Source organism: Taudactylus pleione, unplaced genomic scaffold (assembly GCF_031769625.1).
Source record: "Taudactylus pleione unplaced genomic scaffold, aTauple2 ptg000134l, whole genome shotgun sequence".
NCBI lineage: Eukaryota > Metazoa > Chordata > Amphibia > Anura > Myobatrachidae > Taudactylus > Taudactylus pleione.
Genome location: NW_028284536.1, coordinates 1,270,368 through 1,290,277, shown reverse-complemented (window position 1 = coordinate 1,290,277; position 19,910 = coordinate 1,270,368). Strand labels below are relative to the sequence as shown.

At 37.5% G+C, this 19,910-nt stretch overlaps 1 protein-coding gene across 1 annotated transcript in view; it reads left to right on the top strand.

The window, feature by feature from the left end:
* Window positions 1-2,057: 2,057 nt before the first annotated feature.
* LOC148523016 (uncharacterized) overlaps window positions 2,058-19,910 on the top strand; it is a gene marked incomplete at its 5' end in the record, with an annotated part of 321,274 nt that continues 303,421 nt past the window's right edge. The window contains 2 exons of the mRNA XM_088473293.1: window positions 2,058-2,151; window positions 14,846-15,046. Of these exons, the coding sequence (XP_088329419.1) occupies window positions 2,058-2,151; window positions 14,846-15,046 (295 nt within the window). The remainder of the gene's footprint in view (window positions 2,152-14,845; window positions 15,047-19,910) is intronic.

Below are 19,910 nucleotides of genomic sequence, written 5' to 3'. Positions count from 1 at the left end.
TCCAGTCATCACAATATGCACCTATTAGACCAGCACTGATTTACATTATATCTGATGAAGGAAAATGTTCCAGAATTTAGGATTATATAGTGTATGAAAAAGGATCATGACTTACCTGCCATTGTTGGTATTTAGTGCTAAATGCGTTGGGTCTATCAGACCTTCTCTAAAGCTTCTGTTATTAATGACTTCAAGAAACTCTTTGTCAGAAATCTAGAATTTAATTTGTTTGACAAAAGTTTCTTTGCATATTTTCCCCTCCTTAGTATATGATCAGTGGTGGCTTTAGAGGTGCAGCTGCAGTATGGTCCAAAATACAAACAGGGGAGCCTCACCAACTGCAAGTGATGTTTGTCAGCAGTTGGGGTGACAGTTGGTGTGGATCCCCTATTTGGATTTTGGACAGTGCTGCAGCCACACCTCTAGAGCCACCAGTATGACTTTAATTTTATTTCAAAGGAGTAGTGAAGGTTGTACCTTGGTCTATGCCAGAGGTTCCCTCAAGGTCCTCAAGGCACTAAAACAGTCCAGATTTTAAGTATATCCATGCTTGACCACAGGTGACATAATTAGTACCACAGTCAGTTTGATTTATCACCTGTGCTCAGCCATCGCTATCTCTAATACATGAACAGTTGTGGTGCCTTGAGGACCGCGTTTGGGAACCTCTGGTGTATACAGTCATATTGCATGTCATTGTTATTATTATCATCCAGGTGCAAATTACATGAGAATGAGAATTTATAGGCACAAATCTACCAAAATCATAAAAATTTTCACATTTATGAATATTAGCCAGAAAATAATTTTAATTTAATCATGGAATTATTTTACTTTAATATTTGTATGTAAAGATTGTACTACATTGCAGCTCTGTGATTTTTCTTTTTTAATTATATTTATGATGATAAAAATTTCATAGTTATGGACCAGATACAGGGACTGGAATATAGAAGAGAGACCTAGTGTAGAGCATCTGGTGCTTTATGAATATTATATGTCACTGTAAAATGAGAGACTACTCTACAACAACTATTATCAGGGGATACCCACAATTATTATGTATCCCCAGGATGTATGTACAGGGACCACAGTCCCCATTTTCAATTGCAAGAATTGTGATGATGACACTAAAATGCCAAATTTACCAAGCTCTGTTACGCATACCTCCCAACTGTCCTGCATTCAGCGGAACAGTCCCATTTTTCAAGGACTGTCCCGCTGTCCCACCTGCAGGCTGCAGTGTCCTGCTGTGGTGGGAAGTTGGGGAAGCATAAACCACTGCTCTGCATAGCAGAGCAGCGTGTTTGCAGAGCAAGAATAAATTATGTGCGCTTGTGCACAGCATCTATTCACAGTATGGGGGGAAGCCCAGCATCTCGGAGATGCTGGGCATGCCCCTCAGTGATGTAAAAGTGGCATGCCACTAAGCCATGCCCCCTTTACGTGTATGCCACACTCCTTTTCGGGAACACACGTGACATCGGCATTATAAAATGTTAGCATTATAATATGTTGGGAGGTATGGTAACGTAAAGCATTTTAGGAGTTTTGCCCCGATACCTAACGCTATCTTCACATGATCTTATCCTTTGTGGCCAATGGGCTACATTTTGCAACAGTTTCTAAGGAAAAGATCTACAGGATCCCTCCCCTGTACTGGCCACTGGCACAGGTGCCATCTGATGACCATGTATGCACAGTATCGTAGCCAGAGTCCAAACACAGAGGTAAAATTATCTCATCTGTGAACTCTTTACTTCTTACATATCTCAGGGATGGGTTTCTGTCGGAGCCCTTTGTGCCAGGATATAATTTTTGTTAAATACCAGGGATCCTAATTTTTAATTACCACATACATGATAACTATAACCCATAGGCTTATTCTTCACTCTATGAATTATCCAGTGTTAGGTTCCTGCTAATTGACCAGAATTTTTATTTTTATAGGCCCCTGTGTAAAGGAACGTGACCGTGTGCTTGGACATAAGCCACCACTAATAGGAGCTTTTGTACCTCAGTGTGATGACAATGGCTATTACCTTCCACTGCAGTGTAGTGGCAGCACCGGTTACTGTTGGTGTGCTACCCTAAGTGGTGATAAGATCCCTGGTACAAATACTCCACCTGGAAAACCGCACCCATTATGTGGTAAGTCTATACAGTACCATAATGTTGATATCACCCCTTCCCAAGTGTACTGGGTGCAGACACCACAGTTTTTGTAATAGGGTAGAAATTACTGTGCAGTCATGGAGATTACTTAGCAAAAAAATGATTTCTATTGATGATGTTTGTTCTGCAGTATTAGAGGGGAATTCAATGCCCCACTGTGCACATATTGGCCATATACGGTAGGTTGGACATTGCCAGTCTTACCCCACACCACTTTGGGGTGTGAGGGAAAACTTTCAATGACAGTGGGCATGATGTCCTGTTCCAGTACAGCACATCACTTCCATTGCGTTCAATTGAATTCACACATTAAATGTCTAGTCTAATATATTAAATATTTGTAATGGCTCCTGTGTCCAGTCTGACAGTCCCAATGCCTAATCATCAAATATGTGCCTATTAGACCAGCACTGATTTACATTATATCTGATGAAGTAAACTATTCCAGAATTTAGGATTAAATAGTATATGAAAAAGGATCATGATTTACCTGCCATTGTTGGTATTTAGCACTAAAGGCGTTGGGTCTGTCAGACCTTCTCTAAAGCTTCTGTTATTAATAATTTCAATAAACTCTTTGTTAGAAATCTAGATTTTAATTTTTTTGACAAAAGTTTCTTTGCATCTATTCCCCTCCTTAGTTTATGACCAGTGTTGGCTCTAGAGGTGCGGCTGCAGCCTGGTTCAAAATTCAAATAGCAGAGCCTCACCAACTGCCAATGATGTTTGTCAGCAGTTGGGGTGACAGTTGGTGGGGCTCGCCTATTTGAATTTTGGACAGTGCAGCAGCCCCACCTCTAGAGCCACCAGTGTTTATGACTTTATTTTTATTTAAATGGAGTAGTGAAGGTTGTACCTCGGTGTATGCCAGTGGTTTATCAAAGCACTCTAAAGGCGGGTATCCACTACCCAATTAAACAGATCAATTGAATGATAAAAACATTGTTGTCGTTCAATCATTTGTTACAGTAATCAGTACAAATTGGGCAGTTTAATGTCAAAGATAACCAGCGATGCTTGCTCCCACTGGTAGTTTTTGACATCTACCATCGCCCGAACATGCTGGTCAATCTTCCAATAACGACAGATTGGCCATGTTCGGGGATGAGGGAGGGTGCCTACACTGAACGACTGATCGTACAGTGTTGGCACAGCACAGACTGTGAAACAACTGCATGATTACAATGTCATAATATTTCAATCAATTCACAGTCTGCTAGTGGTTATGCACTGTGGTGTTTCATCTCAGGAATAATTTCCAGAAATGACTCTATGCAAATGTGTATGTATATATATATATATATATATATACATATATATATATATATAGAACATGCAAATAGATGGGCACTCTCAATAAAAAAAATGGGAAAATGTATTGAGGCTTACATATTCACAAATACATAGTCGACGTTTCAGTCCTCCAGGACCTTTATCAAGACACAGGATATCCAAACAGCACAACCACCACCAAAGACAAATGTGATCTGGTTTGTGTGTCCTCTATTTGACCTGTGATAATACAGACTTGGGAAGAAGGGACAATTCTGTCTTTCTAAAATCAGAATTCGAGAAAATCATCTCTGATCTCTGCAGGCCATAAAGTTTGGGGAGGAGACTGATCCTTTATTTTCACATGGTCAGACTCAGTCAATCCAGTTCACAGGATATAAATCCTTTTAGGATGGAGGAGGGCAGGGATGTATGGTATGTTACCTGCTGACTGGTTTCTAAATCCCCATCCACCCTGTTTCAAGACCTCCTATAGACAATTATGTGGAAAGGTGTGTCCAATTTCTTAATGTCCAGTGTACAGCAAAGAAAGAGTTAAAAATCCCTACAGCTGAGAGGGTATAACTGTGCTTATCCCTCAATGATAGGTGTTCTTGTGCCTAAGGAGAGTCCTGACGACTGACCTGGACCCAATGCTCATGTGTCTCCTTCACAACAGAGTCTAAGAGATGTAAAGACTTTGAGTTTTCTATGATTATAACGCCTTTTATTTTCTGAAACTTATTTGTGATATATTTGTATTGTTCATATTTGTATTACCTTTTCCTGTAACAAACAGCCTTGGAAATATTTTTCAGATTAAACATTCTTAATCCAGTGTATTCTCCATGTTCTTGTCAAATTCATGAGCCTATGAGGTCAAAACTACATACCTACTGTATATATAAGTGATTGTGCAATATTGATATTTGAGGGGAAAACCTAACAACACCCGTGAACTTTGTTGGTGGTGGCAGTACCTTGTTAGATTAACTGCACATGCTAAGGTAACCATAAGTCACTGGTGGCAATTCTCAGATTGAGGTATCTGGAGAATTTTCTGGCTGGTCATGACATGCAGCTTAACAGTCCAGGTTTAAGGATATTCATTCTTGACCACAGGTGATTTAATTAGTACCTCACACCACAAAAAACAAAGAAAATAGGTAGTATGTTGGTGCACCAGTTGAGTAATTTTTAATTAATTTCTAAAAAATTAATTTTATGAAGTATTTTTTTAAATAGAACATTTATTTATATGAACCACATACCATAGTAGAGATAAAACACATTTACAGACATATTTGCTAATAGAATATGTCTTTATAGACAACAAAAATTATTACCTTCACCTGGGCGCTATAAAGTGAGGCAGTAGAAATAGTAAAAACAAGTCACCAAAATCTTGTTAAATACACATATAGAAAAAACTGAGTACAATTACTGGCGCCAAACTTGTATCTTGCAATGGACTATCCACTTTGAGTGAAAATAAAGTTCACATATATAAATCCAAGATGATTTAGGAACAGATCCACTTAATTTTTGCAGTGAATTCTTCAATGTAAAAGTATATAAAATAAAATAGATAAAATATTGTGTGAGTCCTTATTTTACCACTACATACTGTTTATGTAGAATAAGAAAGATTATGTTTCACTCTTCGCCGCTATCATGAAATTGAAAAGTCTCTTACACTTTTAAGTCTCCACAGAGACCACAAATCACAATGAAGTCCTGCACAGGAAAAAGTTCTTTTACTTTCCAATCCAATTCCATTTTTTTGCAATAAATTCCAACTCCAATTCCTTTGTGTTGATTATTGAAGTTTGTGAAGCAGCCTCCTCCTCACGGTCTTCGTGTTTGACCATTGTCTGCAGCAGTCAGCGTGTGAGAAGAGCCTGCAAGTATTCGGGGGTTTCGTGGTGTTTCATCAATACGTCTGTAAGGCTTTTGGCATAAACCCAAATGAAGAATTTGTGATCGCCACAACAAATAGGAAGAAAGTGACTTTCGCAAACTTTAATAATCAACACAAAGGAATTGGAGTTGGAATTTATTGCAAAAAATTGGAATTGGATCGGAAAGCAAAATAATGTTTTCCTGTGGAGGACTTAATTGTGATTTGTGGTCTCTGTGGAGACTTAAAAGTGGAAGAGACTTTTCAATTTCATGATAAAACCAAGGGTGAAACATAATCTTTCTTATATGTATTTAGAGGGCAAGTGATGAGCCTCTTAAATTTTTTCCTGGCTGCAGTCATCATTTGCACATATTTGGAACACTTTATTATATTATATTGTATATGTAGACTAATACACAAATGGTAACCAGATAAGTATCTCCAGTGAACCCATAGTAGTTATGAGGTGCTTACATGAATGCTTACATTCAAACACAGGATAAGTGCATCTAGAGGTTTCTTTTCATCGATAGACACGTGTCAGTAGGCATGCAGAAAAACATACATTAAATGGATGCTCACGGTAAAGGCTTACTTGAAAGTATATATGTCAACATATATATGGGTTTCTTTTTTCCAGTCCCCATTGCAATTCAATTGAGAATCAAATTGAATGGGAAAGAAAGAATGATACTCCTCATGGTGTAATATTTCAAATCCAATTTAATAAAAACATTAATAAAAGTAATAAGATGGGAGGATATACTTTGTACCAAAGGTGAAGAGCTAAATTAGCATATCAGGTAAGTAGATGGATTGCACCCGGGTGTCTCTTACATAGTCAATGCTTCTTAATCTTTGTCAGGTAAGTACATGGAATTATCCCCCCTCACTCCTCTGACATGTTTCGACACTCAGGTGTCTTTTTCATGGATGGAGTGTGTGATGTAAATGCGGGGTTTATATACCCCTATACCGGAACAATTTGGGCTGGAAGTGGATGCTAAATGGGCTAGATACATATAATATACTGCACCTGATAACAAAGTGACACTCGTTGTCTTTTGTATCTAAGCATTATAAGCCAGTAACTAACGGCTTCCCTAGTTCCGCTTCAGAATATATGGGAACCACTTTGTCATTTGTCAATAGAGTTTGGAAAGGAGTACATGACTCCCTCCAGCCACTGTTTTAAAAAGTCATGTTACCAGGATATGTAATCCGAAGTCCGTTATCATGGTAACCGTAACCAATAAACAGGACAATTTGTTTGTACTCGAGTGAGTCACCATGACAACCAGCAAGCATTGACTGCATGCCCGTATGTATATAACATGAATATTGTTGTCCTGGTGACCACCCTGTACCACATATAGTTGAGGTTTGTTATCTAGTATATCACCCTTGATGACATCACATTAGAGACATCTAACAGAATCATGAAGCAATGCCTATTGTCCAGTATACGTGAACCATCAGTAGCATAAACGTCAAGACACTCCCATTGTCATTATACAATGTACACATAAACATACTTAAAAAATTATAATATATAACAACTATCGTATTCCCAATTAACCATATTTGAAATATATAATCAAAAATATGATACATAATATATTGTACATATGGACAAAAGTACATATGAAAAAATAAAACATATGAAAAATAAAAAAAATTATGATCGAGAAGTACATATAAATAAATGATAATATATACATTGTAGAAACCATTTGATTTCAAAATCATGGTGAAAAATAAATTATTCTAAAAAAGAAAAGGACATTTCTGAGAGATAAGAATAGTATTCTAGTATCACCGATCAATGATTCTAAGTTTGAAGGTAACAAATTTATGTTCTTTATCAACCTAAAGGAAAATACCCGCTGACTATGAATCAATACCAACAAAGGATGGCCAAAAATAGAACCAACTTCATTTATCCAAAAAAGCAGATGGCCATCCACAAATACATATTACAATCAACCATCTCCTTGGGACTTAACTTCGGAGAGATTTTGACCCCAAACAGATTTTAAGTTTAAAAGGGTAAGACCTATAGAAAGTGATCATATCAATTATAATCAGCAAAATCAGGGTCCAGATTGGACCACAAAAAATCATCATCAGTCACCAAGGAAATGGAGAATTCCATGAAAGACCTATATAGCCTCAGCTATTAATAAAGGTAAAACCAAAAGGGGTAAAAGAGCAGGGGCAACTAGAATCAAACAAAAGAAACCTAAACATAAGGTCCAATCTCCAAATAGCTTTATGGAGAGTGGGGAGGCCAATTGTGAAATAGAGGCACCACAAAAAATCATTAGTGCGAATAATAATGGTATGGTAAAGATTATAATATGAAACTGAAAGATCAGTACTATCAAAAAGTTTAAAATTTGCCCCACCCAATAGCATTAATTATTTCGATTTATTCATAGATATTAAAAAATTTGTATGCAAGCTTACATTAAAAAAGTTTTTTTGGATTCAAAGAGGAAAACAAAACCAAGGAAGTAGTGATTTCAAAATTTAAAAAGAGATACACTTTCTACCCAACTTATGCAAAAGGTTGTTTTGTAGAATCCTTCCAAAATAATTTAATTAAGGATATAGAAGACCTTCAAAACAAAAATTATAATAATAAAAAATATATCAACAACTTAACACAAAATGAGAGAAGTGCTCTGAAAACACTGCAAGAAATTAGAGAGCTCATTATCAAACTGGCTGAGAAAGGGGGTGGGGTGGTGTTACTTAGTAAAACCAACTACATTAATGAACATTATAGGCAACTCAAAGATGGAATTACCTATCAAATATTGAGAGCATATCCATCACAAAAAAATCTTCAAGCCCTTAAAAATATCATTCAAAGTCACACTGAAAGGGGAACCATCAGTAAAGAAACATCAGAAATCCTTCTGAATGAGGAATATTCCATACCAGTATTGCATTTACTCCACAAAACACATAAGAACACTACCAACCCACCGGGCCACCTGATTATAGCAGGGATTAATTCAATAACTGCGAATCTATCAGCCTATATAGATCATTATCTACAGTCCCTGGTTTGCAAGGAGAAATCCCATTTGAGAGATACAACAGATATCCTCAATAAATTAAAAATCATCAATGGGAGGAGGACTATATATTGGTCACAGCCAATATATCCTCGCTATATACCATCATTGCACATCAGGATGGAATAAAAGCAGTTCAGAGTACTTAGTTGGAACCTGATCTATGTCAGTTCCTTATTTAAGGGATATATTTCATTTTGTTGAATAACTATTTTAATTTCGATGGCCACTTCTATAAGCAGAGTGTTGGCACAGCTATGGGTACCAGGTTCGCGCCCAGTTATGCTAAAATATTCAAGTCCAGGTGGGAGGAGTCCCATATCTGGGCACAGCATGACTGGTGCGCGAACCTGGTGCAGTGGTGGATGTACATAGATGACGTTCTGTTTATATGGAAGGGTGAAAGGTCTGAGTTGGAAGTTTTCTGTAAGTATCTCAATACAAATAATTTGAATATAGTTTTGACATATAAAATTAGTTCTAATATAGAGAAGTTTTTGGATCTGATGATAGAAATTCAGGAGGGTGAAATCATCATTTACAGTTATAATAAACCTACAGATTCCAATACTAATATAAACAAAAATAGTAATGACCTTTCTCAATGGCTTAATGGTATACCTAAAAGCCAGCTGTTAAGATTACGATGAAACTGTACTAAGAAAAAAACTTTTGAAAGTCAGGCAAATAATATGGTAAAGACATTTGTCCAAAAAGGTTACAACAATGACAATATGGTCACCATATTGGATGAAGTGAAATACTTGGATAGAGAACACTCAAATAAGGAAATTTCCAGTTGTAATGATAATTTCCATATGGCATTTTGCACACAATTTAATAAACAATATAAGAAAGTGGAAACTATTAATAAGACAAAACTGGAATATCCTCCTCAAAGATGATATATTGAGTAAGATTTTACCTGAAAGGCCTAAATTAATTTACAGGTGGGCTCCTACACTAAAAGATACCATTACTTCAAGTGCAATACCAATGGATAAAAATAGATTGCTTCCCAGGAACAAGGGTTTCTATAGATGCAGGGATTGCAAATTTTGTAAAACCTGTCACAGCAGTCATTCCAAAATCATGAACTTTGATACCAAAGGAAGAAATTTTGTAATTGCAGACTTTATTACATGAAATACTCGATAAGCTATCCATGCAATTAAGTGTTAATGTAATTTAGTATATGTTGGTAAAAGCAAACGCCAATTGAAGGTGAGATGGGCAGAGCATGCAAGAAACATCATCAAAGGCTTAGATAGTCATCCATTCTCTGCCCATTTTAAAGAAAAACATAATAGTTCCCTTCAAGGCATAAAATGGTTTAGTGGTATTGTTTTAGTGACAGACAATTGGAGAAAGAACAACAAAGACATTAGGTTAGCACAGAAAGAAATGCGTAGCATATATGATTTAAATACACTTTAGCCCTATGGATTAAACCATGATTTTGAAATTAAATGGTTTCTACAGTGAATATGCACCATCTAAAAACACACTGCTAGATAGAAAAGGTATATACAGTACATGTTGACCATATATTTATTTTTTCCTTAAGTTCTTGTATATATTATCATTATTTATGTATGTTCTTCTGGATCATACATTTTTTATTTTTCATATGTTTTATTTTTTCATATGCACTTTTGTCCATATGTGCTTTCTATTATGTACCATATTTTTGATTATATCTCTGTTTTCCAAATATGGTTAATTGGAAATACGATAGTTGTTATATATTATAATTTTTTAAGTATGTTTATGTGTACATTGTATAATCACAACGGGAATGTCTTGACATTTATGCTACTGATGGTTCACGTATGCTGGACAATATGCATTGCATCATGATTCCGTTAGATGTCTCTAATTCTTTACATGATGCGGCTAACATGTTTTGTCAGCAAGGGTGATATACTGGATAATAAACCTCAACTATATGTGGTACAGGGTGGTCACCAGGACAACAATATTCATGTTATATACAGTCAGGTCAATAAATATTGGGACATTGACAGAATTTTCAGATTTTGGCCTCTATTCACCACCACAATGGTTTTGAAATGAAACAAACAAGATGTGCTTTAAATGCAGACTTTCAGATTTAATTTGAGGGTAATTACATCCAAATCGGGTGAACATTGTAGGAATTACAACAGTTTCAATATGTGCCTCCCACTTTTTAAGGGGCCAAAAGTAATGGGACTATCAACTCAAAAGCTATTTCATGGATGAGTGTGGGCTATTCCCTCGTCATTTCATTATCAATTAAGCAGGTAAAAGGTCTGGAGTTGATTCTAGGTGTGACATTTGCATTTGGAATCAGTTGCTGTCAACTCTCAATATGAGATCCAAAGAGCTGTCACTATCAGTGAAGCAAGCCATCATTAGGCTGAAAAATCAAAACAAACCCATCAGAGAGATAGCAAAAACATTAGGTGTGGCCAAATCAACTGTTTGGAATATTCTTAAAAAGAAAGAACGCATCGGAGAGCTCAGCAACACCAAAAGACCCGGAAGACCACGGACAACAACTGTGGTGGACGACAAAAGAATTATTTCCCTGGTGAAGAAAAACCCCTTCACAACAGTTGGCCAAATCAAGAACACTCTACAGGAGGTAGATGTATATGTGTCAAAGTCAACAATCAAGAGAAGACTTCACAAGAGTGAATATAGAGGGTTCACCACAAGATGCAAACCATTGGTGAGCCACAAAACAGGAAGACCAGATTAGAGTTTGCAAACAACATCTGAAAAAGCCATTACAGTTCTGGAACAACATCCTATTGACAGACAAAGACTTGTACCAGAGTGATGGGAAGAGAAGAGAAAGAAAGGAACTGCTCATGATCCAAAACATACCACCTCATCAGTGAAGCATGGTGGTGGTAGTGTCATGGCGTGGGCATGTATGGCTGCCAATGGAACTGGTTCCCTTGTATTTATTGATGATGTGACTGCTGACAAAAGCAGCAGAATGAATTCTGAAGTGTTTCTGGCAATATTATGTGCTCATATTCAGTCAAATGCTTCAGAACTCATTGGACAGTGCTTCACAGTGCAGATGGACAATGACCCAAAGCATACTGCAAAAGCAACCAAAGAGTTTTTTAAGGCTAAAAAGTGGAATGGCCAAGTCAATCCCCTGACCTGAATCTGATTGAGCATGCATTTCACTTGATTAAGACAAAACTGAAGGGAAAATTCCCTAAGAACAAGCAGGAACTGAAGACATTTGCAGTAGAGGCCTGGCAGAGCATCACCAGGGATGAAACCCAGCGTATGGTGATGTCTATGCGTTCCAGACTTCAGGCTGTAATTGCCTGCAAGGATTTGCAACAAAGTATTAAAAAGTGAAAGTTAGATTTAGGATTGTTTAGTTTGTCCCATTACTTTTGGCCCCTTAAAAAGTGGGAGGCACATATAGAAACCATTGTAATTCCTACACCGTTCACCTAATTTGGATGTAATTACCCTCAAATTAAATGTGAAAGTCTGCAGTTAAATCACATCTTGTTTGTTTCATTTCAAAGCCATTGTGGTGGTGAATAGAGGACAAAATATGAAAATTCTGTCAATGTCCCAATATTTATGGACCTGACTGTACATACGGGCATGCGGTCAACGCTTGCCGGTTGTCATGGTGACTCACTCGACTACAAACAAATTGACCTGTTTATCGGTAATCATGATAACAGACTTCGGATTACATATCCTGGTCACATGACTTTTTACAACCTATCAGTGGCTGGAGGGAGTCATGTGCTCCTTTCCAAACTCTCTTGACAAATCACAAAGTGGTTCCAATATACATAAGCGGAAATAGGGAAGCCGTTAGTTACAGGCTTATAATGCTTAGATACAAAAGACAACGAGTGTCACTTTGTTATCATTTGCAGTATATTATATGTATTTAGCCCATTTAGCATCCACTTACGGCCCAAATAGTTCAGGTATAGGGATATATAAACCCCGCATTTCTATCACACACTCCATCCATAAAAATGACACCTGAGTGTCGAAACATGTCAGAAGAGTGAGGGGGGATAATTCCATCTACTTACCTGCCAAAGTGATTAAGAAGGATTGACTACGTAAGAGACACCCGGGTGCCATCCATCTACTTACCTGATATGCTAATTTAGCTCTTTGCCTATGGTACAGAGTATATCCTCCCATCTTATTACTTTTATTTATGTTATTATTAAATTGGATTTGAAATATTACACCATGAGGAGTATCCCTCTTTCTTTCCCATTTGATTTGATTCTCAATTGAATTGCAATGGGTACTGGAAAAAAGAAACCCTTATATATGTTGACAGATATACTTTCAGGTAAGCCTGACCGTGAGCATCCATTTAATGTATGTTTTTCTGCATGCCTACTGACATGTGTCTATCGGTGAAAAGAAACCTCTAGATGCACTTATCCTGTGTTTGAAATGTAAGCATTCATGTAAGCACGTCATAACTTCTATGGGTTCACTTGAGATACTGATCTGGTTACCATTTGGGTATTAGTCTACATATATGTAGTGGTTAAATTAGAACTCACACAATATTTTATCTATTTTATGTTATATACTGTTACATTGAGGACTTCACTGCAAATATGAAGTGGATCTGTTTCTAAATCATCTCGGATTTTTATATGTGAACTATATTTTCACTCAAAGTGGATAGTCCATTGCACGATACAAGTTTGGCGCCAGTAATTGTACTCAGTTTTTTCTATATGTGTATTTAACAAGAATTTGGTGACTTGTTTGTACTATTTCTGCTGCCTCACTTTATAGCGCCAAGGTGAAGGTAATCATATTTTTGTTCCTGTCTATTAGACATATTCTAATAGCCATTATTTCTGCAAATGTGTTTTAGCTCTAATATGCTATGTGGTTCATATAAATAAATGTGTCACTGAAAAATTCCTTCTGTGTCATTTTATTATATCCTTTGTTCACCAGATACAGTAATGAACCTATCCTGTGTGTAGATATTGTTTGCGATGGAAAAGTTCTTTATTGGAATGAGACTGGCTTATTCTCTCATAGGTTGAATCAGTAACCTTACCAGTATATTCTGTCAGTTTTTGCTTTAGCACATTAAGGTTTAAAATGTGGTATTATCCTGCCATAAAACTCACAGCAGATAATGTGAGCTTATTTTAAGATATTGATCTTATATTTGATACTATTATAGTCTGGGACCATAGTAGAGATAAAACATATTTGCAGACATAATCGCTTAATATTTTGGATTAATGATCATAGCTATGATAGTCAAATATTTGGAGTGAGGCTACTAGAATAAGTCTGTCTGATGAAGTGACAAGACCCTCGACACATTATATTAAATTCTTAATTTCTTTCTTTAATCTATATATTTTTAATACTTTGCAATTCATCAACTCCTAGAGGGGCCTTATATTTTAATGTATACTTAATAAAAGTTATTTTATAGAAATTAATTATAAATTACTTGACAGGTTCACCAACATACTACCTCTTTATATGTTTTTTGTTGTTTATATGTATAACGGTAGTAGGTAGCACACCCCCTCTGTGTACACAATACGATAAGTCATTAAGATTATATAAAAATTTTGTACATTTAGGGTAGTTGTCGAATAGAATCTGTGCAGTGTTTCACACTTTCATACATTAATTAATACCTCAGTCAGTTTGATTTATCACCTGTGCTCAGCCATCACTATCTCTAATACAGGAACTGTTGCGGTGCCTTGAGGACCGCGTTTGGGAACCTCTGGTCTATACATTAATTTTGCATGTTATTGTTATTATTATTATCCAGGTGCGAATTACTTGAGAATGTGAATTTATGGGCACAAATCTACCAAAATCATAAAAATTGTTACATTTATGAATATTAACCTGAAAATTATTTTAATTTAATTGTGGAAATATTTTAGTTTAATATTTGTATGTGAAGACTGTGCTACATTGCATCTCTGTGATTTTTCTTATGATAATGCCAAAAATGGAACAGTAATGGGCCAGTTACTGGGACTTGGAATATAGAAGAGAGACCTAGTGTACATCATCTGGTGCTTTATGAATATTATGTCACTGTCAAATATGAGATTACTCTACAACATCCATTATCAGGGGATACCCATACGCCAAATTTACCAAGCTCTGTAACATAAAGCATTCCATGGTTTGGCCCCGGTAGCTGATGCTATCTTCACATGCTGTTATCCTTTGTGGACAGTTTCTAAGGAAAGGATCTGAAGGATCCCTCCCCTGTACTGGCCATGGAGCCTAATTTTTTTATTGCCACATACGTGAAAACTATGGCCCATAGGATTTATTCTTCACTCTTTTAACTGTCCAGTGTTAGGTTCCTGCTAATTGACCAGACTTTATATTTTTATAGGCCCCTGTGCAAAGGAACGTAACCGTGTGCTTGGACAGAATCCACTACCAAGAGGAGCTTTTGTACCTCAGTGTGATGACTATGGATACTACCTTCCACTGCAGTGTAGTGGCAGCACTGGTTACTGTTGGTGTGCTACCCTAAATGGTTATGCGATCCATGGTACAAATACTCCACCTGGCAAACCACGCCCATCATGTGGTAAGTCTATACAGTACCATATAGTGATATCACCCCTTCCCAGTGTACTGGGTGCAGATGCCACAGTTTTAGTATTAGGGTAGAAATTATTGTGCAGTCATGGAGATTACTTAGCGAAAAACTGATTTCTATTGATGATGTTTGTTCTGCAGTATTAGAGGGGAATTCAATGCCCAACTGTGCACATATTGGCCATATACCGTAGGTATGACATTGCCAGTCTTACCCCGCACCACTTTGCTGCATATGACTATTTGCTCTCATAGGCGAATGAGGGAGAAGGTAAATACCGGTACTCATGTGTGCTGAATATGAGACATATATACATGTGCCTTAATAATCATGATCTAACAATGTTATGATGAAGATTTATATTGTGATATAACACTCTGTGCTCCAGACAACAGTGGGATGAGAAGCAGGACAATATTAGTTCTGTATGTAAACGCATGTAAATTAGGACCTAATAGGGGCTATAAACAATCTACTATTTAATATATGGGATCTACAGAAATCCCTAAAGTTGGACCAGGGACTAATCATATTAATTCCCCAATAACAACATAGAAGTATTAATATCTGCGTAGAGTAAAGACAGGAGAGAAAAGATTAATATAACAAAATAGTATGTTAGTTGCCAATTAACGGCCTTTAGTGCAGGAATAACTATACTGGAAGAAGCGACAGAGCTTTGATGATTTGCGATACAGTATTGTTGTGGGATTTGCCTTCATCCCTAATTGAGTTACAATTTTATACTTGTTGCTGACAATCGTAACCTGTGATACTGGTACTACAATATAATATTGCAACAATAGAGTTCCATATGTCTATGATGTAATATCTATGTGGGATTTGCTTCAATATCTAATAAGATGATGATGGAATGTAAGTCATCAGTAACTACTGACTCCAGCTTCAGATGTCACTATACAGTATAATACTATCACCAATTTGTTCAATTGTAATTTAGCATCATTATGGGATATGTTGTTTCCTAATTCAATGATAATAAATCATGTGTTTATATAACCTTTTGGAACATCGCAGGTATGAGACATATAATAATTGAGCTACATACAGTAAGTACATTTGCTCTCTCTGGTTGGAACACGCACCTCATAACAATTAGCGCGGCTCATATGTGAATGAATATATAAACTAATATATATGGGATTGAACTCTTATGAAGAAAGCCAATTTACATGAATATAGCATGACAATGTGATATATAGGAGTAGGCTGTAAGTGACGAGACCCTGGGTCTTGTATTCTAATGACACCCTTCAAATGGACTACAGTAGTCATAATTGTTGGAATAATAATTACAACTTTGAAGAGACACAGACAATAAAGAGACTTTTGCTGGTAATATTTTCATTCACTTTCACACACTACAGTTTATTATGAACAGTGAAGAACTTTATATGATATCCAAAATAACAATATTTTGCTGACCCATTTTAGGATCGAAATAAAGGACATGTTTTAGTCATTTTCTTTTTCAATATACGGCTCAATAGAACTTGTGTATTGTTTAGCCTATAAATACCTCATTAAAGCTACAATTTTGTCTGAAAATGAAATTAGAATTATGTCCGAACTCATCTTCAGTAATGATATGGGTCACTAGATGATAGAAGATACCTACCAAGTAATTGGAAATTATTACAATAGTATCCAATTCATGAGTGAGGAATATCTTTCTTTTTTTCTTAGTTATTATGAAACATACAGTATGAGCCTCGTAGCCTTTGGTAACCTTATTTTGCCTCTTTTAGAATAGAACAACATTTTGAATTCACCCTTTTAATTACAGAATGATAACTGTGTTTAGAGTAGTATATATTTAAAACATGGAATTAATAATACTGTGTGTCGATAAAGCAGCATAAAGCTATATAAATATAGCAAATATAAATAATGAAATGTCAAATTAAAAATCCACCACTCCAGAAAATGTTCCCAGTAACAATACAAATATCCATTATTTAGTCCTCACTCAGACTTACCAGCCAGCATAGGCTATATCCATACTGCTATGAATTATATGTTACAGAGTATATAGTTCTAGGATGGGGACAGATATTTAATTATACTATGTGTTGTGGTTGTGGTTTGGGAGTCTGGAAACCAGGGGAGGGGGTGAGTAGGTACTAATAACACGGGCCCGGGCTTGCTGGAGGGGCCCGGTGCGGGCTGCAGTGGGAGACTGCTCGCAGCTACTGAGCAGTAGTAAGAGCCGTCTCCTCTGCCTGTGGTTGGAGCGATCACACTGATAGCGCTCCCCCCTAGATTTGCGCTGGGCTGAGGGGCTCAGAAGTGCCCCCATGGCACCTTCACGGCGCTGTAACCAAGTTTATTCTTTTGTTTTCTAAGAAGGAGTGGCCATGCCTCCTGCAATTAGGCCACGCCACCTTGGCCCGGACCGGGACGGCTCTTGACAGCCCTTATGGGAACACAAAAGACTAATTTATACCAGCAAAATGTGGGAACATTGGTGGAACAATTTTGAGTAAGTTTCTCATCTCTACTGTGAAACAAATACTACAGCAAATACAAGAAATAAAATGCATTATATAGATAAAAATTGATAAAAACAGCTAAAATGTCCGAATCCAAAACCCAAATTTGTTTTTTAAATCCGAGTTCTGAACTGGCAACAGATCCGAAACCGGGTCACAAAAGTGAATCAGAACCTTAACCTGGTTCTAATTGGAACCCCTAAATTCAGGTGTGTTCAGAATTCAGAAATCCGGACCTGCACACCTACAGTAAAATATAAAATAATAAAACTGAGATTATAAAATCATAACAATACAACATACAGTAATACCCCCAACATCCCAATTACATAGATTTAGTGGTAAGAATAGCACAAAGGTCTCAATGTCTTATATAATAGTATGAATTAATAAGTAATGGCTACTGTCCCAATATCCTATCAGTGGTATGCAGTCATAATCCTGATGCCTGTCATTAGACCTATGCCGGGAGCCCGACGCCCGGCATCCTGATCGAAGGGATGCCTGGTGCCGAGCATGGATAGCCACGGGGGGGATGGTTAGGTTTAGGGCTCCCGGTAGGAATTAGGGTTAGGCAACCCCCTGGGAGGTTAGGTTTAGGATAGGAGGAGGGAGGGTTAGGGTTAGGCACCCCCGGTGGGGATTTAGGGTTAGGCAGTGGGGAATTGGGAGTTAGGTTTAGGCACTTAGAGGGGGGATTAGGTTTAGGCAATTGGGGGGAGGTTAGGGTTAAGCACTCTAAAGGAGGGTTAGGCATAGGGGGTTAGAAATAGGTTAGTAGATACTTACCTTCGACGATCAGGATTTCCTCCTCTGCCGGGATGCCGCTGTCGGGATTCCAACAGCCGAGCATGGGTCCGGCAGTAAATCATACTAATTCCCCTATCAGCACAATGTACCTAATGCCAGCAGTATAATACATTGTATCTAATGCCATGATATTGTGGTCTGAGTGTGGGGTCTGCTCAGGGCTGGTACTACTAGTCACACAACACTCATGCCCTCCTCCCCCCAGCCAAAATCAAACAGCATTTCCTACACACCCCTTCTGCCAGCCTATGGATGCGAACACACAGCACACAAAGAGGCTGACTTCCATCAGAATTACAAGTAATGATGCCACCACACCATCAGGAGTTATGTATAAAGTATGCAAAAAAATGAGCACTGCCTAATAAATCTGTAAAATGGACTTAATTTAATTTAATAAGCTCATCAATGAAGAATACACTTTAGTTTATATAGCTAGTGATAATGGGCTTAATCTTAGTGGGACACAGCAAATAGCGAGTGTTAGTGATGGAGTCTTACACTGAGCATGGGGCTAGTGCAGTGGTTCCCAAACTTTTTTAAATCACGGTGCCCTAGTGCATCAGTATTGTTTTCATGGCACCCCTAAGCCAAACATTTGTTATTGAGAAATTCAGAACAAAATATACTAAAGTGATGTAAATTGTGCTTATATGTCATCCTTAGGCTCAGTTATATAGTGGTGGACAGGTTTGTGCTTCAGTTTGTGCACATGTTTACATTACATAAACCATAAATAATTAGATTTTGTGCTGGACCACCAACCTAAGGCACCCCTGCAAGTGTCCCGAGGCACCCCAGGGTGCAAAAGCGCAGTTTGGGAACCACTGTGCTAGTGTAAGAGTCAGTACAAATGATGTATCTGCGGCTGTGGTTAGGGTATCTCCTGAATGAAGCCACCTGTAGTCTCACATTAGCCCTGCAGAAACTGGCATTAGTAAATCTGGATTCCATGGCTTCCCACAATCGCAGCCACTCTGTAATAGGAAAGAGTTATACCCGGTGTCCACAATCGTAGTCCTCCGTATCAAATCATTAAATATGGAAGCAAACAATGAGAGAGATGCAATAGTGCATTATTCCTTTGCTTACATGCAAGTTTTGTAGGTTATGTACCAGGGAGACTCTGGGCTGAAGCAGAATTGGCTGCATTTAGAACATTGGGCACAATCCTCATATGTTTTAAATCTGTGCATGCGTCAGAGACACTGCACACACTGGGGGGCGCAGATCGGAATTGCATGGAGATGTATGCAATTCTAATAGGCGTTCTTTTGCGGTGACTGGATGGTGGCTTTTATTGGTGGCTTTTATTGGTGGGACATGCCGGTGTCAAGGCCTGGGTTGGAAGACACTTTCCACTGGCACCTAAGACAATGTACCATTGGACATTCTGAGCAACTGTAAGGTTGATGTCTGTTAAACCATGCGACTATTTGCACATTGAAGCAGATTATAGCCTCAGCCAGTGAGCATCTCAGTAGACAGCCCATCGGTTGCCCCATTAACATAAATTCACAGTAGCATCT